At 42.1% G+C, this 22,453-nt stretch overlaps 1 protein-coding gene across 13 annotated transcripts in view; it reads left to right on the forward strand.

Annotated features, from left to right (window-relative positions):
• The window catches only part of SLC37A1 (solute carrier family 37 member 1), a 43,372-nt gene extending 23,218 nt beyond the window's left edge, over window positions 1–20,154 (forward strand). For all 13 annotated transcript variants that reach the window (XM_056327620.1, XM_056327623.1, XM_056327619.1 and 10 more), the window contains 10 exons: window positions 1,832–1,960; window positions 5,280–5,370; window positions 8,696–8,758; window positions 10,458–10,543; window positions 11,200–11,248; window positions 12,079–12,152; window positions 13,707–13,785; window positions 14,361–14,458; window positions 16,790–16,842; window positions 17,470–20,154. In XM_056327620.1, coding sequence (XP_056183595.1) covers window positions 1,832–1,960; window positions 5,280–5,370; window positions 8,696–8,758; window positions 10,458–10,543; window positions 11,200–11,248; window positions 12,079–12,152; window positions 13,707–13,785; window positions 14,361–14,458; window positions 16,790–16,842; window positions 17,470–17,485 — 738 coding nt within the window. In that variant the 3' untranslated portion in view covers window positions 17,486–20,154. The remainder of the gene's footprint in view (window positions 1–1,831; window positions 1,961–5,279; window positions 5,371–8,695; window positions 8,759–10,457; window positions 10,544–11,199; window positions 11,249–12,078; window positions 12,153–13,706; window positions 13,786–14,360; window positions 14,459–16,789; window positions 16,843–17,469) is intronic.
• The last annotated feature ends 2,299 nt before the right edge of the window (window positions 20,155–22,453 follow it).

Here is a 22,453-nt window from a genome sequence, read left to right on the forward strand (position 1 = left end):
CAGCATAAAAATCCCATATTGTTGAGAAAAGTTTCCAGCATGAGCTGCTAAATAAGTTATTTGGACTTTGGTCACTTCCACTTCAATGTTTAACCCACTCTTCTTAAATAGGCCTAAAGCTAACTGTCTTAGAAATGAGCAGCATTACCTCAGACAATCCTGGTTAATTTTGCTGTGCAAATTGTGCAGGAGATACTCACTTAAGATGCACTGTTTAAGCCCTTCTTTTCCACCACCACCACCACCCCCTTTTTTTCTTAAAGTTTTAATAGCTGATGGTTTAAATTGTTACTGTTAAAATCATTGAAATCTGGAAGTTGCCCCAGTAATTCAGAAGATGAGTACTTAAGATGGAGTGACTCATGTGCCATAACATAGGTTTATGGTGCCATGTCAGACGTTCCTAGATGTTTTTCCTGTCTTCTAGTTGATGTTTCATCAGGGTGCAGGGTCTCCTGTAAATCCTGCATCCTATCTACCAATCCTGTACAAATATTTTGGATGCTGCATGGTAGCTTCTAAAATTATGCTAAATGTCTGGGCTCAGGTGCCCACATTATTCCCTAGTGTCTTCTCCTAAATGAAGGTTTTTAAGAACAGAATTTATTTAGAATCACTGAGTATAAAATAGCAGAAATTAATTTGTCCAGCACTTGATTTTTTTTTTCTTTCTTCCTCTGTCAGCTTACCAAATATTAATCAGAAAGTTTTCATCTTTGTAATAACTACTGGAAACAGAGTGGCCTGGTATAATATCCTTACTGACCTACAGACAAATATGTATTTGAGGCTTAATTCTTCACTAAGTCTTTATTCAAATGAATGCAAATTGGGAGAAAGACAACAGTATGTAAAATAGATCTATAGCTAGTAAAAGTATGCAGCTAAATAAGCTTCTCAGTGAGCAGGTGAAAGTGAGGATACATACATCCCATACTTTTTCCGAGTTGGAAAAGAAGTTCTGAGGACTATTTATACTTGAAATATTTTTTTCTGTGTACAGCTGTAAGATATAAATTTCCTGTTCTACTTGGAGAGTTCACTTCATTGTGGTTGATGGATAAAAATAGCAAGATATCCTCACAGCTAGACTTTGGTGGCATGTTTTTGTTAAGCAATAACTTGTTGCACAAGTATTCTTAGCAGCCAGTGGAATTATTAGAGTAAATTCCTTCCTAGTGCTAAAAAAGAACTCAGAATTCACAATTTAGGTAGTATGGGTAAACTCCAGGCTTTTATCATTTGTGGATTGCAATGCTCAAATGCAACACATGAAAAAATAAGCGATTTCTTAACATAAAGCACTCAGTATCCATAATTCACTTGGAAAGATGGCCTGTATTTAAATCAGTGGATAAGGTGATGTTACAGTGTCTGAAAAAGGGACTTAATATTTGTGCAGAAAGAAGGTAATACACGCTTTCATACATAAATGTGTTGCAGTACTCAGTAGACTGTCAGTTTTAATTAGACTGCATTTATGTGGTGGGGTATGGGGAGACTGGAAATTGTTTTATTGCATTGAATTGTACTCTAATACGTGGTTTTTGCAACTTGAAATTGTTCTGCAATAGAACAGAAACTGATTCCATAACAGAGTTTATGCACTCAGGCATAAGCAGCCAGGCATGCTTCACCTGATATTCTGTATATGCTCTCTACTCTATATACTCTGTATATCCAAATCAAGAGATTTTTAAAGGCTTTAACTTTCTGTGATAAAATGGATACAGTGTCTAAAAAATATTTTGGAATTATTTGATTCCTTGATATGTGTTTTGATGCATTATTCCTTTCTTTTTTTGTATGGTCTTGCTGGGGGAAATTTCAGGATCCAGAGATGCAGCATTTACTTGACAGTGAAAATTGCAGCGTGTCACTGAACTCCAGCACTGTGGTCACTGGGGAAGGTAGACATGGGACATCAGCCATCAGCTTCCTTGGGGCCTTGCGAATACCAGTGAGTACACGTGCTATTCTTGCCTGTTCCTTTAAGAATTAAATTTTGCCTTAGAATTCGTATTTCCCATGAAGTTCTAGATGTGGGAACAGTGACTTTTCATTTGTGGATGCTGAAATTGTAAGGGGCCAGCTGTATCAGCTGAATGCTCACAAGTCCGTGAGGCCTGACGGGATGGGATTCACCCCAGAGTGCTGAAGGAGCCAGCAGACGTTATGGCAGGACCCTTCTCTATCATCTGCCAAAGGTCTTGGGAGTCTGGGGAGGTCTGGGCTGACTGGAAGCTCGGTGACGGTATTCCAATGTACAGAAAGGGCAGGGGGGGAGACCCAGGGAACTGCTAGTCCAACCCCAGTTCCTGGAAAAATTATGGAGATTATACTCAGTACTGTTGAAAGACGTTTAAAGAATAATGCCATCATCGGGCACAGTCAGCATGGGGGCAGCATGGGATCACCAAGGGAAAGAAAATCCCACTGAACTGATTTGATATCCTTCTGTGATAAGGTCACCCAGGTGGTGGGTGTAGTTTTTCTGGATTTTAGTAAGGCTTTTGACACTGTTCCTCACAGCATCCTTCTGGACAAGTTGTCCAGCTGTGGGATGAGCAGGTTCACGGTGCGCTGGGTGAAGAACTGGCTGAAGAGCAGAGCTCACAGGGTTGTAGTGAATGGGGCTACACCTGGCTGATGGATGGTCACCAGCGCCGTTCCTCAGGGCTCGGTTCTACAGCCGGTCCTGACCAATATATTCATCAGGGATCTGGCTGCAGGAGTTGAATGCACCATCAGCATCTTTGCTGACGATACCAAGCTGGGAGGTGCCATTGACTCTCTTGAGGGACGAGAGGCCTTGCAGAGGGATCTAGATAGATGGGAGCACTGGGCTGTGGTTAATGGGATGAAATTTAACAAGGCCAAATGCCGGATCCTGCACCTAAGACAGTAACGCTGGGCACAAATACAAGGTGGGAGGGAGGGGCTGGGGGCAGCCCCGCAGGGAGGGATCTGGGGGTGCTGGTCAGCAGCAGGTGCAGGGTGAGCCAGCAGCGTGCCCCGGCACCAGGAGGGCAAACGGCACCCCGGGGTGCCCTAAACACGGCATAACCAGCTGGTCAGGGAGGCGATTATCCCTGCGTTCAGTGCTGGAGCGGCCTGACCTGGAGCACTGTGGGCACTTCTGGGCCCCACCGTTATGAAGGATGTGAAGGTCCTTGAATTCATCCAGAGGAGAGCAACAAAACTGGTGGAAGGGCTGGGCGGAATGTCCCGTGAGGGGTGGCTGAAGACTGTGGCCATGTCTAGTTTGAAGAAGAGGAGGCTGAGGGGCAACCTCATTGCTCTCTACAGCTTCCTGAGGAGGGGAAGTGGAGAGGGAGGTGATGAGCTCTTCTCCTGGGGATCCAGTGATAGCCAGTATGGGAATGGTTCAAAGCTGCACCAGGGGAGGTTTAGACTGGACATTAGGAAGCGTTTCATATGAAGACAGGCTGAGGGAGTTGAGGTTGTTCAGCCTGGAGAAGAGAAGGCTCTGGGGAGATCTTATAGCACCTTGCAGTGCCTAAAGGGGCCTACAAGAAAGCTGGAGAGGGACTTTCTACGAGGGCATGTAGTGATAGGACAAGGGGTAATGGTTTTAAACTGAAAGAGGGTAGCTTTAGATTAGATATTAGGAAGAAATTCTTTACTGTGAGGGTGGTGAGAGATGAACAGGTTGCCCCGAAAAGTTGTGGATGCTCCATCCCTGGAAGTGTTCAAGGCCAAATTGGATGGGGCTTTGAGCAACCTGGTCTAGTGGAAGGTGTCCCTGCCTGTGGCAGGCAGGTTGGGACTAGATGATTTATAAGATCTCTTCCAACCCAAACCATTCTATGATTTCTTTTCCAAGAGGGTGATCAAACACTGGAACAGGCTTGCTAGAAAAGTGGTTGGTGCCCCAAGCTGATCAGTGTTTAAGAGGTGTTTGGACAATGCTCTTGACAACATGTTTTAACTTTTGGTCAGGCAGTTGGACTAGATGATTGTTGTGAGTCCATTCCAACTGAAATAGTCTATTCTGAAGTCTATTATAAATGTTTACTGGTCTTAGTTAATGGCACATGAGTATTAAGGATGGAATAGCAGACTGAATCTATAAGCATTTCTCTGCATCAGAACTTCCTTCCATGGCTTCCCTTTTTACACTCCTCAACACTGTTTTTAAAAGCTTGAATTTTAAAATATCTTGTATGGTTTATATTGAGAAGTTTCAGAGAACCCAAACATTTGGACTGCTAGTAAAAGGAAAGGAAAGGAAGTTTCCTTTATTAAGGAACTATCATTCTTGATCGTCCTCTTGGCTTGAAGCCTAGAAGCCTCCATGGGATGCGCAGGTAGAATTATAAGCAAATCAATTTGGACCAGGTATAAAGGTAGGGGAGGAAATCCCCAGCACTCAGTCACTGTATTCCTGCATCTTCTCATCTTGTCCAGTCTGGTCCTGTGTCTCAACTGTTTTTACGGTGGCGAAGTGGAAGTAATGGGTAGAAAACTTGCTGCTGATGCCACCTGGAATCTCTGTAACTCTCTGGTATTTTTCCTGCCTATTGTTGGGAAGAGTCACAACTGTATGTGAAGTAGAGCCAGCTGTGTATGTGTGTGGTCCACGCAGATAACTGCAGTACTCTATACCAGGGACCTAAGAAAGCCAATTTCAAACAAAAAGATACCAGTTGGTGAGGGGAATGAAGGTAGGTTAATTTGGCAGTTTAGTTGCAGATCCGTGCAGTAAGTATACTTTCCATGTACCCAACAGGAAAGAGGGTGGAACAAATTAGTATTTTAGATAGGCGTATGCCCTGTCTGTAGTGTGCTTTTACCACCTACTCATTTGAACTGTCGTACTGGTTTGCTGGCTTTTTGTAAAGAGTTAAATGATAAGGGAGAAACCTTAGACCTATCTGAAGGAAGGATATAAAGAACACAAAAATATGCTAATTTCTCTGCAATGCATTCCAACCCTGCTACAATGCTATATAAAAAGTCTTTACATGAGGAAAATAAGTAATGCAGGTGTCCCAAACAGTATCAAATCCTTCCTGTTCATTTTAGTGTTCTCTCTGCAGTCAGTTCAGTACAATTAAGAGAAGAGATAACACGTAAGTGAAATAGCAGTCTGCTTTGATTTTAAGCTTTGTGCTCTTAGGGGAAGAATGCTTCTTGGGAATTCTTGAGAGAAAAAGAAAAGCCTAAATGCTTCTTAGAAACCATTTTCAGAATGGTCTTTGAAAGCAAGTAGCAGCCTCTGTCAAGATACTAACTTATTTTCATGATTCTTGCAGGGAGTCATCGAGTTCTCCCTTTGTCTTCTGTTTGCAAAGCTGGTGAGCTATACTTTCCTCTTCTGGCTTCCCCTCTATATCACAAATGTAGGTAAGTGTCACAGTAAAGGGATACAGAGTTATGACTGCAAAATGTCTGGAAATACGAGCTTGAAATAAATAAGAAAATGAACATTACAGTTTCTGAAGTAGGCTGTCTTTACTACAGTAGCAGGAGAGTTATAAGTCACCAACTAACATTTCTCAGTTCTGTGAACTCAGTATTATGAGAAGGCATTTTCAAAACAGAAAGAATCTGGCTTATCTTCAACAATTCCAAGCATAAATGCTGTCTTTGGCTCTTGCAAACCGATCAAAAAGGTTTACTTTCTAAAAATGGTTTTACATGATTGAAGTGCTTTATTAAAACCTCTAAATTAGCTTTATCTGTTCAGTACTGCTGTTTTGTTTTTTGTACTGTAGAGTGCAGAGAAAGGAGTTCTCCCTAGCCAGAGAAATTCATGTTCTTGTGAGTCATGATGTGACCTTTAAATCCTCAGCTAACAAAAAAGCTGTGCCACGACAGCTGGACAAGTATGACAGTAATAACCAGAAGAGAGAGACAAGTTGAACACCTTATGGAAACACATAAAGCTGCAAATCCTATAGTTAAAGGCTATTGTGTGTGGACTGCAAATAACCAGTGCTCCTGCAGGACTGAGTACCTTGCAAGCAGTGGGCTTTTGATAGAAAGGTTGATGGTATTTACAGCAGTACTGCTATCTGTGCTGTGGCAGATGCTGGTGAGGTTATGGTAGTGCCACTGACATCACTGGTTTAGCACATGTTGTTCTTTCCAATATATTTCAGAGACTTTAAAAAAAAAATCACAGGGGTTTAGAAATTCAGCTCCTTTTTAAGCTTCACACTTAACACAATAGGACTGGGTTGCCCATCTCCCTGATGTACTTTTGGAAATCTGACCCCATAGCGTACCAGTAACTATGTTAGACTGAATATAAGTATGTGCAAACAGTGGTCCTCACTGCCCTTGGCAGACAGTGGAATTAAAGAAATCACTGTCTCTTTGTAGTCATCCTGAACTACACAGTGCCTGTTGTGCCGAGCAGGGTGGCCAGATGTAATTTAATGATTAATATTACTGGTCATGTGATGGAGGCCTCCAGGATGAGGCTCTACAAGTGATCCAAGTGTACCCTAACCATGCTTTTAGAGCAGAGAGCCTCACTAGGATTTGTTAACTGTTTATGAATCATATGTTTATGGGAATGTTGTTTGGCCAAATTTTAACATAGTTACAGTCCAAGCGTTAGCACTGTTCATGGTCACCAACACAAGTAAGCTAGTTGGTGATGTCAAGATTGGAGGTAGCCTGGACTGCAGTGATTATGCACTGGTGGAGTTCACAGTCCTGAGGGATATGGGTCAGGCGAACAGTAGAGTCAGGACCCTGAATTTTAGGAAAGCAAACTTCCAGCTGTTCAAGGAGTTAGTTAATAGGATCCCCAGGGAAGTGGCCCTCAGGGACAAGGGAGCAGAACAGACCTGGCTGATCTTTAAGGACACTTTCCCCTAAGTGCAAGAGCTCTTGATCCCCAGGTGTAAGAAATCAGGAAAAGAAGGGAAGAGACTGGCATGGATAAGTCAAGACCTGCTGATCAAACTAAAGGGCAAGAAGTCAATGTGCAGGCAGTGGAAGTGGGGACAAGTATCTTGGGAAGAATACAGGGACACTGCCCAGTTATGTAGGGATGGGGTCAGGAAGGCCAAGGTGCAGCTGGAGCTGAACTTGGCCAGGGACACAAAGAATAATAAGAAGGGCTTCTATAGGTATGTCAGCTAGAAAAGGAAAGTCAAAGAAAGCATACCCCTCCCTGATGCACATGACTGGCAAATTATAACAACAGACAGGGAGGAGGCTGAGGTACTCAACAGCTTTTTTGCCTCACTCTTTGCTTGGCAGCCTTTCTTCCAACACCTCTCAAGCAGATGGACCACAAGGCAGGGAGTAGGGGAGCGAAGTCCCTCCCACTGTGAAAGAAGATCAGGTTCATGACCACCTGAAGAACCTGAACATAAATGTCTATGGGACCTGATGAGATGCATCCCAGAGTCCTGGGGGAACTGGCTGATGTAGCTGCCAAGCCAGTCTTCATGATATTTGAAAAGTCATGGCAGTCAGGCGAAACCCCTCATGACTTAAAAAAAGGGAAATGTTGGCACCCATTTTTAAAAATGGTAGAAAGGAGGATGCTGGCAACTACCAATCAGTCAGCCCTCACCTCTGTGCCTGGGAAGATCATGGAACAGATCCTCATAGAAGTTGTACTAGGGCACATGGAGGACAGGGAGGTGCTAAGAGACAGCACATGGCTTCACCAAGGGTAAATCTTGCCTGACCAACCTAGTGGCCTTCTATGAACCTCATGAGGTGCAACAAGGCCAGGTGCAAGGTCTTGCATCTGAGTTGGGACAACCTCCAGTATCAATACAGGCTGGAGAATGAATGGATTGAGAGCAGCCCTGCAGAGAAAGACATGGAGGTACTGGTGGATGAAAAGCTGGACATGAGCCGGCAATGTGCACTTGCAGAGCCAACCGTGTCCTGGGCTGCATCAAAAGAAGCGTGGCCAGCAGGTCGAGGGAGATGATTCTGCCTCTCTGCTCTGTGCTGCTGAGACCCCACCTGGAATACTGTGTCCAGCTCAGGGGTCCTCAGCACAGAAAAGACATGGACCTGGTGGAGCAAGTCCAGAGGAGGGCCACAAAGACCTTTCCTATGAAGAAAGGCTGAGAGACTTGGGGTTGTTCAGTTGGAGAAGACTCTGGGAAGACCTTATTGCGGCCTTTCAGTACTTAAAGGGGGCTTATAAGAAAGATGAGGACAAACTTTTTAATAGGGCATGTTACAATAGGACGAGGGCTAATGGTTTTAAATTAGGAGGGTAGATTTAAACTAGATACAAGGAAGATGTTTTTTACAATAAGGGTTGGTGAAGCACTGGAGCAGGTTGCCCAGAGAGGTGGTAGATGTCCCATCCCTTGAAACGTTCAAGGTCAGATTGGACAGGGCTCTGAGCAACCTGATCTACTTGAAGACCTCCCTGCTCATTGCAGGGAGGGTTGGACTAAATACCTTTAAAGGTCCCTTCTGACCCCAGGCCATTCTGTGATTAACTGTTAAAGTGGTAAAATGTGTCTTGCCGTTAGTGTAATTGCATTCAAAGACTAAATCCTTGGATATCCAGTCATGATAGGTTCTTACTTGTCTTACACAATGACACCTTATGGTAGCTTATTCCTGTAAATAAACAATACTGCCATAAGATGCCTTTACCCAAACATGACAAGACCGTGATGAGATTTATATGTTTTATAGTCTGGAAATGTGTCAAATGTCTTACTTGTCTCACTAGAGCATCTTGATGCCAAAAGAGCTGGGGACCTATCTACACTGTTTGATGTGGGTGGAATCTTCGGTAAGTTTTATTATTAATATTTCATCATTAATCACACCAGTTTAGGAAAAACTGTGGTAAACGCAGCTTACGTATATTATTAATCCTTGTGCCTTGCGTCCACTGAAGGAGAGTGGCAGTAAAGGTACTAAGTTGAGAGTTGGGTTGGACATTGGAAACCTAGCAGAATATCTTCAGATACAACAAATCACAGAGCCAATTATATTGTCCAGTACAGACTTGTAAGAGCCAAATATAATGGAATCTTTTAGCTCCATCAGCTCTGGCCCACGAGTCTTGGTCACTCCACCTATCAAAATATCTTCCTTTTGTCACTGTAACATAACAGAAGTATCTCAGCTTGCACAGGTGTGTATTTTTTGGTGGGCACAGAGGTGAATGGCCACCAGTATTTTCAGTTTGTTTTTTTTCCCTGATGCCTCATATAACTGTATGTGATAAAATTGTAAGATTGCAATAATAGCAAGGGTGAGACTATTCCTTTGTAATTTGTGAGGTAACCACTGAAAAATTACTTTTTTATGCCAGTGTAGACACTATAGCTCACAAAAAACCAAGCATCGTCATCTTGATGCCTGGCTGATTCATGACACACCTCCACACCCATGCCCTCTCCACCTCCCCCAGTTCCTTTATGAAAGTAAGCCTTGTATAAGTCTATTGGAAGATGATAGAGAAGTTTCACTGGATCAAGAGCTATGTAGACCCTGGTAGTTCAAGATGCAGCTGTCAAGGTGTCTTGTAGTTACTGTTCTAGTCTTGTGCTGGGTGTGACTTCTGCCATTTCTCACTGTTTATTTCATCCCAGATAGCTAGAAGCCAGAGTCAGTAGTACCTTAGAGATGTGGGTGACTTCTTGCAGCAGCATCTTATTTCACTGTGAATACAAACTTTTAATGTGTCAGTGCTGCTCAGACCTTTGGCATTTGCACTTAAATCCAAGTGGGATGTGAGCACTTTGGAGATGGGCAGCTGGGAAGGGAGAAGGAGGTCCAGCAATATTTAGGAATCTGGAGAATCCAGAGAACTTCCTTTCCTTCTCCCTGTACCAAGTTCCATTTGTATCATTTTGCAGCTCCTTCCCTCAGGCCTTCCCACCCCTTCCTGCCACACACTGCGTTTAGTACTTTTGTGTACAGTCATTGGCAAACACAAGAAGTAGGACAAATTAAAGAGGCTGGAGTGAAAACCTAATATTTCGTTTGCCCCAAGATCTAGAATTTCTCATTACCCCTGGTTTCAGTGTGACATGGATAGAGTTTACTGTTGCATGTGAGCAGTTGAGACCAGTGAGTAGCTGGGCACAGCTGGATTCCAGAATGCCAGCAGTGAGGCCATGTGGCACCTGGAAGAGAGGCTTTTTGCATTCAAAATCAGCAGAACGATGATTTCTAAGTATTTCTGCCATCTCCAGTCCGCCCCCACTCCTGTCATCTTCAGTATTTGGTTGAAATAAACAACGAGGAAGAACGACTGTCTGCTGGTGTTAACTTCTAAGTCAAAGCTGTTTGGGTTAATAAGTATATTGCTAAGTGCAATTACGTTGTCAGTCTTGTGCTCTGTGCTCCTGTATATAACTGTACATTAAAAGTCGTGTCATATTGTTTTAATCTGGGTTGGGTTCCATAAAGTATAACTGATGCCTTTTGTGTAAAAGATATGCAGAGTGTTTTCCTCAAACACCTGTGGTGTCTTTCAGGTGGAGTTTTGGCAGGCCTGATTTCAGACAGGCTGGAGAAGAGGGCATCAACCTGCGGAATGATGTTACTGCTTGCAGCACCCACAGTAAGAGTTTGCCTCTGTTACAGCTGTGGCTGAGACTTTGACAGCATTGCTTGGGAGGTTCTGCAGACAGCATCTCCTAACTTGGATCTAAAGAGTTCAGGCCAGGTTGAAAGCTGACGTGGGAAGTTCAGCATGTGGGCAAGTATAGACATTGGGGACTGCCTTTACTAAACAAGCAAACAAGTCTAACGTGCTGCTTGTTCTAGGATGTTATTATACGGAAAGTTTCACTCTCTTGTAAAATTTGACGTTCAGTTCTTAGCCAGAATTTTAGCTGCTCAAAGGCTAAAATGTGCTATAACTGTGGGAAAACTGGCGGTTGTACATATGAGATGCATTTTTCTTTGATTCTTCTGTGAACAGTATTCTATGCTATGTTAAAATTGGTGATTTGAGAGTTTAAAATTGAGTGGTCTCATGACACAGCCTTTTCTTCTGAAAGGACATACTGGGGAATGGGAGCATACCTGTTATCTCCCTCCTGTGTCCAATCAAACAATCATTCTGCTGTGGTCTTAAAAGGGTTTAGTAAAACCTGGAACTACTTTTCACGTAATACCAACTTAAGATATTTTGTAGTTAACATGGGAAAAATTGGGAACCTAGGATTAGTCCATACGTTGGTATTCAGCATGTTTGTTTTTTTGTCTTTACAGTTGTACCTGTTCTCTGCAGTCAGTAAAATGGGTCTTGAGGCTACTGTAGGTGAGTATTTTTAAATTATTTTCTGCCTGCCGTTCTGTGAACTTTTCGTTTATGATCCCCTGATTCTCTCTCCTTTTTCTATTTTTATTTTATTTTTTCCCTTAGAGGAGGAAGTATACAATCAAATTCTGTAGACTTTGTCTTGCAGGCTTTTTGCAGGGTAAGGAAGGGGGGGGCTAGGAAATGAGTGAAGAGTGGTATGAGAACAGTGATTTAATTAATACCTTTAGTCTTCTTTCTGGAGCTTGTTGTGTCAGCACAGGCTTTATTATCTTCCCTATGCCAGATGTCAGATGTGTTTAAATAATACTTGTAGGACTTATGACAGCAATGTTAACTTTACTTGTATAGGCTGAATTCACTCGTGGCTTTATATCTGTTATCTCAAAACAGAAGCGGAAACACAAGTGGTGACAGTAGTGTCTCACCTACCTAAAGGCCTTGTTAGGTTTTAGAGTCCTCTGGTGCTTGCTGCTGTCTAAGCAGAGGAGGAGTTTATGGGTGGATCCTGTGAGCATCCCCTGCTCTTAGGGTCGGTTTGGTCAGATTTTCCCCTTTCTCTGACCTACCAGGATCAATAAAGGCCCTGGGAAGTGCCTTTCGACTCAGTCCCATCTCCTGATGTATTTGAGAATTCACATCGTGGAGTAAGCAGTGAAGAGAGCTAGGAATGTATGTTGCTTTTCCTCCTTTCCCAATTCTGTAATAGGGTCAGGGGAGTGAAGGAGGGGTTAAATCATTTGAGAACCATAGGCTATGATGTCTCCCGTTTTTAAGGTTAACGGTCTTTTAGGCAACTCATATTTTCCATTTTTGTCATCTTACAACAGTGATGCTGCTTATCAGTGGTGCCCTAGTGAATGGCCCCTACGCTTTGATCACCACTGCTGTCTCTGCTGACTTGGTGAGTTTGGTTTCCCCTCTGCTTCCAGTGTAGCAGCCTTGGTCTCCAGCCAGAGCCCTTTGATTCTTGCAGGGTCATCAGTGAAGTGGCTGCATTGTCCCAAAGCAGAGGGATAAGGAGCTGGGTAGGCAGTGCTGAACTCAGCCATTAAGGTTGTTTTAGAGTTCATGTATTAGTATGAATGAGTGTCGTGCTTGTGAGAGGCTTCTAAATTATTCTTGCCTACTAACAAGACAGACCAAATCTTGTAGATGACAGCCCAAAGTGAATGTGAGGGTCGCATGCAAAGCCAGGTCTCTGTACAAGGTGCCTTCTCCCCTTTTATACTTTGCATCTTTAAATGAGGGGAAAAGCTATATCTGTGTAAGAGATGAGCTGGAGACTTAATTCCCTCAGTGCAGAAAGCTGTACCTGGCACATGCCTTTACTTTTGCCCATGCTACCCTCTGCCCTTTCTTGTACAGTTACTCTGGTTGCCAGTACTTCCAGCTCGATTGGGTCAGTCAAGTCACAAATGCCATGTGAAAACATTGACCCTGGTACCTTTCATTAGGTGGGCTTTGGAAGATTGTTTTCAAAGAAACTGATTCCTTAAGTCACCAAGCAAGAGGCAAAAGTCCTCTAACAACAAATGCACTAAATAAAATGAGTAGGACAGAAGTCTCCAAATGTCCTCTGGAGCCCTGTCCTTGGCCTGGAGGTCTTGGCAAGACAAAGGCAGCCACTATGCATTGCCATTTTATCCTTAGCCTTGTTGAAGGGGCTGCTCGCTAGAAAGTGGAGCCTGCCATTGTAAGATCTCTACCTGGCCTTTGGGAAGAGGGTTGAAACTGCCAGCCAGTTCCTCAAATGTCAACAATCAAATATCTGCCACAAGCAAATGCAAATCGCTGATTAGCTGACTGGATTTTCCTTGGTGTACTGGAGATGAAGGACTGTCTCTTATTAGCAGTTCTCTGAACTATTCAGTTTCTCTGTCTTTTTACTAAGTCATTCCCTTTATCAGTCGTTTTGTTCTGAAGACCTGGCTTCTAAAATTGGAACTGAATAGCTTCTTTTGGCTCAAGGATGCAAGAAAGCTTAGGAATTCTCTGAATGTTTAGCATTTCAGTATATATTCATAGTTCTGGTATTCTAGTATTCCTGTCATAGCAGTGATCTCCCCCGTCCCGTCCCCCCTCCCCGCCAATGGGAGTGCGTCTGTTTGTTCTGCAGAGCTGTGTTAGAAGGGGGAAGGGTGGCTGTGAAAACAGCCTTGCAGCATAAACGCAGAGCTGAAGTGCCATCCTTGTTGCTTGAATCCACAGTGTGCAGAACGGAAAGCTTCTTGGCTCCTGTCGTTTAAATAACATAATTTAATAAAGGAGAATGCTATAGGCAACAGGTTGATGTAGTAGAAGGCTTCTTTAAGTGGTGATAAAAGGGTCTGAGCTAGGATATTTAAGGCATCTTCACAATGTACATCTAATGTGGAGGGGTGTGAGCTAGATGATATCATGAGGACTTCTTCGGAGTTCAGCTCAGCGCAGGTCTAAGCAGTCTTTGTCACTTTAGGGTACCCATAAAAGCCTGAAAGGGAATGCAAGAGCCTTGTCCACAGTGACAGCGATCATCGATGGAACAGGATCTGTAGGTAAGCCAGAGCTTTAAGGCAGCCTGCCTTAGCTGTGGTAGGTTAAAACAAAGGATCTTTGAGAAACTCAGCTCTCTCCAGTTCACGTTTTGCCAGGACTCAGTACAGCTTTGGCAGTGGGGAGCAGAGCAAACTTAGCCTTAAGCATCTCTAGTGGTCCCACACCTGAGGGGAGGGAGGAAGGAGGAGGGTGGTAGACTGATACTGGGCACAAACAGCAAAAATAGATGCTGTTGGGCTGTTTCTGAGATCAGGGATATTTTATTCATGTCCTCTGCACTGGTACGTGCAGCCAGGGAAAACTAAGTGGGATTCAGCTGAATACTGGATGGGCGTTTTGTTGAGCCAAAGGTAGGCATTTCTCAAACTTCTAGTCTTCAGCTTCCCCTGTGATAGGTTTCCTACTGGCTTGCAGCTGTACCAGTAATGTTTTGGACTTTCTGGGACCTTTTAATACATAAGTGAATACTAAGCTAACTAGGTGGAGAAATTGAGATTCTTACTGGGAATAACGGTCTTCCAGCATAGTAAATCTTATGTTGCGTTATTCTGACAATATCAATGTTATATTTTAGGTGCGGCTTTGGGGCCTCTCTTAGCTGGTCTTATTTCCCCATCTGGTTGGAACAACGTGTTTTACATGCTTATGGTGGCAGATGGATGTGCCTTGCTAGTAAGTCTAAAACTACTAATTAGTTGCTGTGTATTTCCTTTGTGCTAAACTACCTTAAAATGCAAATTTCCTTTTGCAATTTCTATACTCCATCTTATAAGAAACTTCCAATTGTGTAGGAAATTTTCAATTAAAGAGCAAATTTGCAAATTTTGAAATTCTCATCTAATTTTAATCAAAAGTGCAGATTAGTTCTGATGCACTTCAATTCTTGAGCAAATACACATCTGTTAATTGCTGTCTGAGCAGATTACAGCACACAATTGTAAGTAAACCTTCATATATAGACCTAGAAGATGCCTTCCACTCACGGAAGTATTACTCCTGTTTTCTTTAAAGCTGTTTTAGCAAAGTGGTAACAGATGTTTTACTACATTGTTTTATCACCAAAATCACCACAATAATGAAGCTGTTGAAAGTTAATACAATGCATTCTCCAGACGGGCTCTAAAACTGCTGTACGAGGTTAGACGTACAACTGGCGTCCTAACTTTTGACAGTAACCAGGAGCAGATATTTAGGGAAATGGAGTGCAACACACACGTGGTGACTTGGTACAAAGCACATGCATTTTCCTTTTTTCTTGTGTCTGAGATCCTGCATGATTGATAGGAAGATCTGAAAGGGTTGTTTGGGTTTTTTTAAATTCTGAGTCGCTCTGCTTTGCTTTTAAAGACCAAGGAAGACACAAGATGAGGCAAGGGGAGTCTTGCTGTACTTTGAAGTCAGTCTCGCTGTACCCATCTGTAGGTTAGCCTGTAGGTTACATTTTTGAGATTGCCACAGATTTCCCTGGCAGGCATCTGTACCAGCTTTGATCTCCAGCAGAGCAGAATGCTGCTATGATTATCTCAGAGATGTCCTGAAGCGTCACCTGCATATCCTCTCCTTTTGAAGTCCGGGGTGGAAGTACCCATGAAAGGGCAAGGTGACTGTGGAACACTTCAGAAATACTCCTTCCTCCGTGCTGGCTGTGCCCAGACAAAGCCCTGTGCATGGTATTGCATGGAGCTCTGTGCTCCTGCAGAGGAGCTAATGCTGAGTGCGTCAGACCACTCTTTCCTGGCACAAGAAAAGCAGAAAATCTTGCTTTGGGTTACTATTGAGGCTTTTTTCCTAAATTCAAGTTAAATCCAAAATTTTAAAGTAATTTTTTCCACATTTAAGATGTGAAATCTCTGGAAGTTAAGTAAATAAATTAGGTAAGTAAATAAATTAGGTAAGTTAATAGCTGGAAGTATGTTGCCACTGGTAGTCAGCAGCTCTATAAATCCTGATTTGTGCTGTTTTCAGTATTAGATTTTCCATGCTGCAGTGAGGTTTGGGAGATTGTCAGTTTTCCCAAGTAGACTTAAAGCCCTGCTGCTTTTCTTTTATGGTTCTTTATTAAAACCAATTGAAAAAATCCCACGTTTCTTTGCAGTTCCAGTTAAAGTGCCTTTGTAAAGCTCTGTTGTTGAGAGGGTTGACTTTGTGCTGTTGTAATAAATGCTGGGTTTTGTAACTCTTGTACTGCGAAGAACAGGAAGAGCAGAACAGCATATAGATGCCTGTGTTCAAATATTATTTCTTCAAAGATATGTGGAGGGGCTTTAGTCTCTTATGTGGTATTCGGTTCTGTCATTCTTGGCTATTCCCATACCTCTGAAATGTTAGGTTTAACTTCATAAAACACCAATACTTAAGATAGTAAAGAAACTTCTATTTATAACAGTGAGACTCTGAGGATAAGGAAACCTGTAACAGTGAGGAACCCTGGAAGTTCTAATTCTGTCTTTAATGTACATGGGAATAATCAGATTTTATTTGTAAAATCGCTTTCCTGGGTACTCTTAGTACCTTTTAAAGTGCTTTTAAAAGTCCTGATCCTGCAACAGGCAAATAAACATGGCTGACTTAAATTTGTCTTGCCTAATTGTGCGATTAAAGCTTTTCACACATACAGTTGTTTTACAGAATAGCAGCTAAAATATTTTTACTCCATAATTTCCTTCTGCCATGTTTTCTTGAAGTCTTGGGTTCCCTCTGCTGGTTTCTTTATACATCTGCTGGTAAAGTAACTGGAAAGCCATTCTGGTTTTTATGAAGAAATTGATCTCAGTTGCAAAAAGGAAATTATTTTCCTCTTACCTATTCATTGTGAAAACACCTCTTCCAAACATTGACAGAGCATCTGTAAATCTTTTAATTTTTTTTTGTTTTAAACTGAGTTCAGCTTTACAGGGTCATGTTTCAAATAAGGAACTCTTTGAATAACAGTGAACATCTTACCCTGAAACTTAACTTGTTTATCTGTATAGATATTAATACAGACACTGTGACTTTTTACAGTTCTTACTCCGTCTTATTCAGAAGGAGCTTCGGTGTAATGCAGATCATACCCTGTAAGTGTTACGCCTGGCTGTTGTTCTTTAATAACAGTTTAAAAACATTTACTAAGCCTTTGCCCCATAATACCTAGGTGTAGACTGAATGTGTTAACAGTTTCTGTATGTCCATTTCTGTTTGTTTTAATTTAGTTTCAAAAGAGTAATTCAGTTTGATGTTTTCAAATCATGAACATGTTTTTAGAACGTCTTATTTAGAAAAGTATCTGAAAACACACCTCTGCCATGGTCTCTTGGTTATGGTTTGTTTTTTTCCCAAATATGTAACTTTCCTGGGTTTCATCAGGGAGCATGCAGGTGGGGAGTAAGAAGCTACTCGATTGCTTGCTCTGTGTTTATTAATAGTTTCAAATTTAACTTTTCCAAAAGGTCTCCTTAAAGAACAGGGTGACTCTGAATTTACAATGATTTGAATTGAGGAAAAAAAATAAAAAGCCACTGAATCAATGAAGTTATACTGGCATATGCAAAATCTAAATTAAGCCCCTTGGTTGTAGTTTTGGAGAAGTAAAGTGGACAGAGAATAGAAAAACACGTGGCAAGGGGTAGATCCTGCATTTTGAAGTTAGTGGCTGTTATGCCTTCCACCTCAACTTTTCCTGCCTGGTTGCTGTTCTTTCCCAGGTTTAAAGAACACTGAGATACGAAACGAGATTTGGAATAAGGATTGCATCAGTCAGATCTCTTCCCTGAAAAACAAACTTCATGGAATGCGTTATTCTGCATTTAAGAGATTGTTTGGTGAAGAACTTTACAGGTTTGCTGGAAGCAATGTGACAAATGTGGCTGGTAAACCCCTGAAGCTCTTATTTTTGCACATGAATAAGTACCTCAGGATGGCAACTATTCATCAGATGAAGAGACAGGAACTTTGGGAAGGTTTTAGCAGCACACCTCAACTGAGCCAAAGAGAAATACCAAGTGCCTTTTTATTTCTTTTGATAGAATGTTTTTAATTAAAATGCAGAACTGTGTATTTTCCAAAACCAAGTCAAAACTAGAGCAGAAGGAATTTGAAATCGTAACGGTCTAGCAGTGAAACGTCCCAGTGTCAGTGAGCAAAGTATGTATCCCGTATGTCATCTTGCACACATAGAGGGCATCACTTTAGAGAGGATGATACCAGCTGGTTATTAAGATGCACTGCTGTTAATATTTTGAAGCTGCTCAGACAATAATAACCTCACCGTACTATTAATTTGTAACTACAGTACTGCTTCGAATCCCGAGGACATCCAGCCTTTTGGTAGGTAATAAAATGGAACTTAGTGTTGCGGTGTACTGTGGTTAGCAGTTTTCACAGACTCTCTGGATGGATGTTAATCCTCAGTTAGGATTGTGCAAAAAGGAGTCCTAAGCATCACGCAGTTGTGCTGCTCCACTAGGCTGCGTTGAAATGAGAGGTGGTTCCTTTGGGGTGGCAGGGAACTGTGAGCACTTTAGCACTACAGGATTGAACAGATGAGCTGCTTTAGTGCCCGTGGCCACAGTGATCTCTGCTGGGTACTCCCAGATTTCAGTGCTGACATGGGCATGTGGAAATCATTCTCAGATCAGGGCCTTAATAATTAGAAATTTCTTTCAAGTGGCTCTGAATTTCAGATTTGGAGCCAAAATATCAGAAAAGAAAAATGACCTAGGTAGTATGTTTTAAGAGAACATTTCAGTAACTAGAGTTACGCAGCAAATTAGATGGTTTAATATCTTCAAAACATATCATTTCTTTGTACAGCTATCTTCTTTGCAAAACAGATGTTTCTGTGATTTTTCTTTTTCAAGATGTACAGACTAAAAAGGATTTTTGTTTTTGTATGAGATGTTTATACTTAGATCACGAAGGCTAGATAAATTCAGCTGTGTATTATTCTTAACTGTATTTATTAAAGTTCTAGGCATATGTCTTGTTCTGAACTGTTTGTGAAACGATGCAGTAGCCTTTACACTTGACAAACAAAACAGCACGCTCTAAAATAGTCCTGTAACACATGGAGAAATGTCTCATCAGCTGCTGGTGTTGTGTTCCATGTGCTGGCACAACACTTGGCGATCACAGAACAGCCCTGGAAATTCAGTCTTTGAGTTTTTACTTCACTGGTTTAATTCAGCACGTGCTTTATGCTTGTCTTGACCAGTGTAAGACAGTGTTCATTTTTAACTGTTCTGCTGAACAGAGATACAAGGAAGACCTCAGTCCCACAAAGGCTTAAGGAAGGTGCCAAGTCCTTGCAAGTGAATGCCCTATGTAGGCCCTGACCCTGCAGTTACCTAGATGAATAGCGAACTTCACACGTTTTTGAGTGAAACTGTTGAGACCAGTGGGGATACTCAACACGTGAATTAATACATCTGTGCTGCATTTGGGCTTTAGGCTGTAGTTAAATGGGACAGAATTCTGCAGTGATGTTACTTGAAAGGACATCCAGTGGCATGGCACACTGCCCCTCGCTCGCCCAGACTGACTCGGGGGGACTGCTAGCCAGACCAGGGGACTGATCAAGCCTCTGATGGGGGAAAAATAACATTGCAGCCCCAGAACATCTGTACTGGCACAACTTCAATGGCTGTGTGAGGAGAGGGGGAGGAAGGGATGGATGGATGGATGGAGGACTACTTTAGCTGAAGATGCCAATCCCTTCCCCCCAAAAAGCTGTGTAGATCTATATACTAGTTTATAGAAACAACTTGAACTGCTGCACTCAGATTTTGAGAGGCTGTTCCCTATGGGCTGAAGTCTTCGGTTAAAATGCTTTCAGTTGTATTTAGTAGTAACAAATTGTAAAGATTTAATTGTGTTTTGGGTTTTACATGTTTTACTTGTTGGGGCCGCTGCTGTTATTTATTTATTTATTTTAATAGCTTTTGCACTTCATTGACTTGGATATGGGATGGCAAAAATGTTGGAGGTGCTGGGCTGAGTCCTTCCTTCCATTGATTGTATGCCGGAGTTAGGACTCAGTGTGCTATTAAAAAAAAAAAAAATTTAGTCTCCTTCCTTGCTAATGTGCAGCTTTTCAGTTCTTCCCAGCTATGAATTTGTTGGACAAAAAGATAAAAGATTTGTTTTTCTTAACAACCCTAAAGGTCCCCCAAGTTGTGAATAAACTGTGTGTTGTTAGTATCGGGTGTCAATATCCATTAATCTGGAAATGAGCAAAAGTGACAAAATTTTGTATGTAGAAATGTGAGTGACCAGTAGATAAAGCCAAATTTAAATAGGACTGGAGGGTTGGTTTGTTGATTTTTAATGCTGGTTATTGTGAATTTTATCCATTTACCGTCCTGTGGTGAATAAAATAGATCCTACTTTAATATGAGAAATGTTGATTACTTCATCTTTTACATCTCCATGAAGAAATGCTCCATTTATTGGTTGGAAGGATAGGCGTCCCTGCTGGAACAGCACTACTGTCTCTTGTGAAGGTGATGAAAATGCTTCATTAGGAGAACAAATGAGAACCTTTTGTTTTGAAAACAGTGCCCTTTTCAACTTCAACATGTAATTTTTTTTGATTTTGTGGGATTGTGGGTTGTACAACACCAGTATTTCCAGTCAGCTGCATCAGATGGGTATATTCTGCTTACTTATTTTGGCCTAGTAGGGCAGGAGGGCACTCACCGGAGTCAGGGACTAAGTCCAGCTCCTACATCATAGTTTTAAAATTACTTCTTTTTGTTGCCTGCTTTGCCTGCTCTTCAACTTATATGGAATTGAAATTGAAAAGCTTCATCTTTTCTCTCTAGCTCTAATCATCTTGAACATTTATTCTTGACTTCATTCTGCTATGGTGTTTGATGTAGTTTGTGTGCCTCTACCAGAGATACGATGTCCAAATGACTGATGCGCTGTGGAAAAGCTGTTTGGAAAGGAAAACAAAAAGATGTTTGAGGGTCTTGAGGGCAGAATTTCTGATCAAAATGTGCCCAAAGTGCCTCTCAGGAACAGGCAAATATAGCTGGGGCATCTTATAAAAGAAGGGAGACTTGAATCCAAGTTTCTGTTCTGCCTGATTTGGAGCAGGTGCTTGTACCCTCATGAGCACCCTGGCTGTTGCCGAACACGCTGCTGTGGAGGTTTGTCCCCATTGTGTGTAGGAAAACTTTAGGGGTGGGAAAAAGATGAATAAGTAGCAGGGAGGGTGATGTCGTGTTCCAGGTTGCTTTGAGACTTCTTTTGCCTGTGAGTTAAACTGCTAACCTACTCCGTGCACTGATAGACCTACTCCTGTATGTTTTGCCAGGTATGAAATTCCTGAAGGGATTCTGCCATCCGCTTTGGGAGGTTATTACATGTGTTTCTGGCATAATATCCATAGAATACCAGTGGGAATCCTCCATATATGTTTGTGCCAACGTCACGCTGCCTCAGACTTTGGTTGACCTCATCATGTTTACACTTGGGAATTTGTTTGGTCGCTGCTGGTAGTTTTCTGTAGTGACTAATGTGTGAGGTTGTTTATATGAGAAATGCTGCTCAAAATTAGGTAGGTGTAAGATGGTAAAAATGAATCGGAGGATATTTAGAGCTGTTGGAATCTACTGATCTTCATATGGAATTAATTTGAGGAAGATTGCTTGCAATCCCATCAAATGATGAGGCCCAAAATTGGTAACAGTGGTGCTCTTCGGTCTGAATGAAGTTTTATGGCCTGCATATTATATAGGAGGTTTGATTATTTCATGATTTGTCCCAACCTCAGTTTATCTGACACAATGTTCTGATTGCTGACCCATGTCACTCTCACTGTACAGGAAGTCTGTTTTGGGTATTTTTGTGCTCTGCTGAACTAGCCATGCGACGGTACAGACTCTTCCTCCTGCCCTCCTCTGTGGAAGGACTGTAGGCAGTTCACCGGGAGGTTTGCATCTGTGTGCTCAGGGGCTTTGGTAACCTTCAACTACATTTTCTGCTATGCTGAGTTAAAAACCTGACTGTCATCCTTAAAGCAGGGAAAGGGGAAAGAGGATTTAGCCTCATGCTTCAGCCTCATGTCCATTGACCTTAACATTGTGTTATGTGTCTCACTGACTCAGTTTATTAAACTCAATTGCTATAAAATTTTGGTTTTCCCTTCTTTTGGTTAGTTTCTAGTGTGAAATAGGGAGAGAATTAGTTAACGTAACCAGCTGATGCTTGGGATTAATTTTTATTTTTACCTCTGTATTTCTGTACTGATAAAGTATACCAGTTACCCTTCTGCTGCAGGGAAACTTTTGCAGCTCTGTAAACTGTGAATACAAGAGCCAGACTCTTTAGGCCTATTTCAGGGAGCCTGCTCACGTCCTGCATCAGGAGACCAGCTGTCAAAAATGTGTTGAAAGTCTTTTTTGATACTGTACTTACCTGGAGGATTTTAAGGATGTTTTCTTCACCTTGTGATGATGCTGGGGGTAGGGTTTCTCTCTCTCCTTCTCTTATAAAAGCAGCTGACAAATGCTTAGCCACGTTTCCACAGTTCTCTCTTTGGTCCAGTTGTTTGTTTTGGGCAGAGGAGGACATTAAACTGACTTCAGGTGTTCTGCCCTGCCACCTAAGTATAAACATTAGAAGGCTGTTAAAAGGCTAATGCGGCAGGTAATGTTTCTCACTTTGATGGGACTGCAAAAAGAT

The sequence above is a fragment of the Falco biarmicus genome, chromosome 2 (assembly GCF_023638135.1).
Source record: "Falco biarmicus isolate bFalBia1 chromosome 2, bFalBia1.pri, whole genome shotgun sequence".
NCBI classification, from domain to species: domain Eukaryota; kingdom Metazoa; phylum Chordata; class Aves; order Falconiformes; family Falconidae; genus Falco; species Falco biarmicus.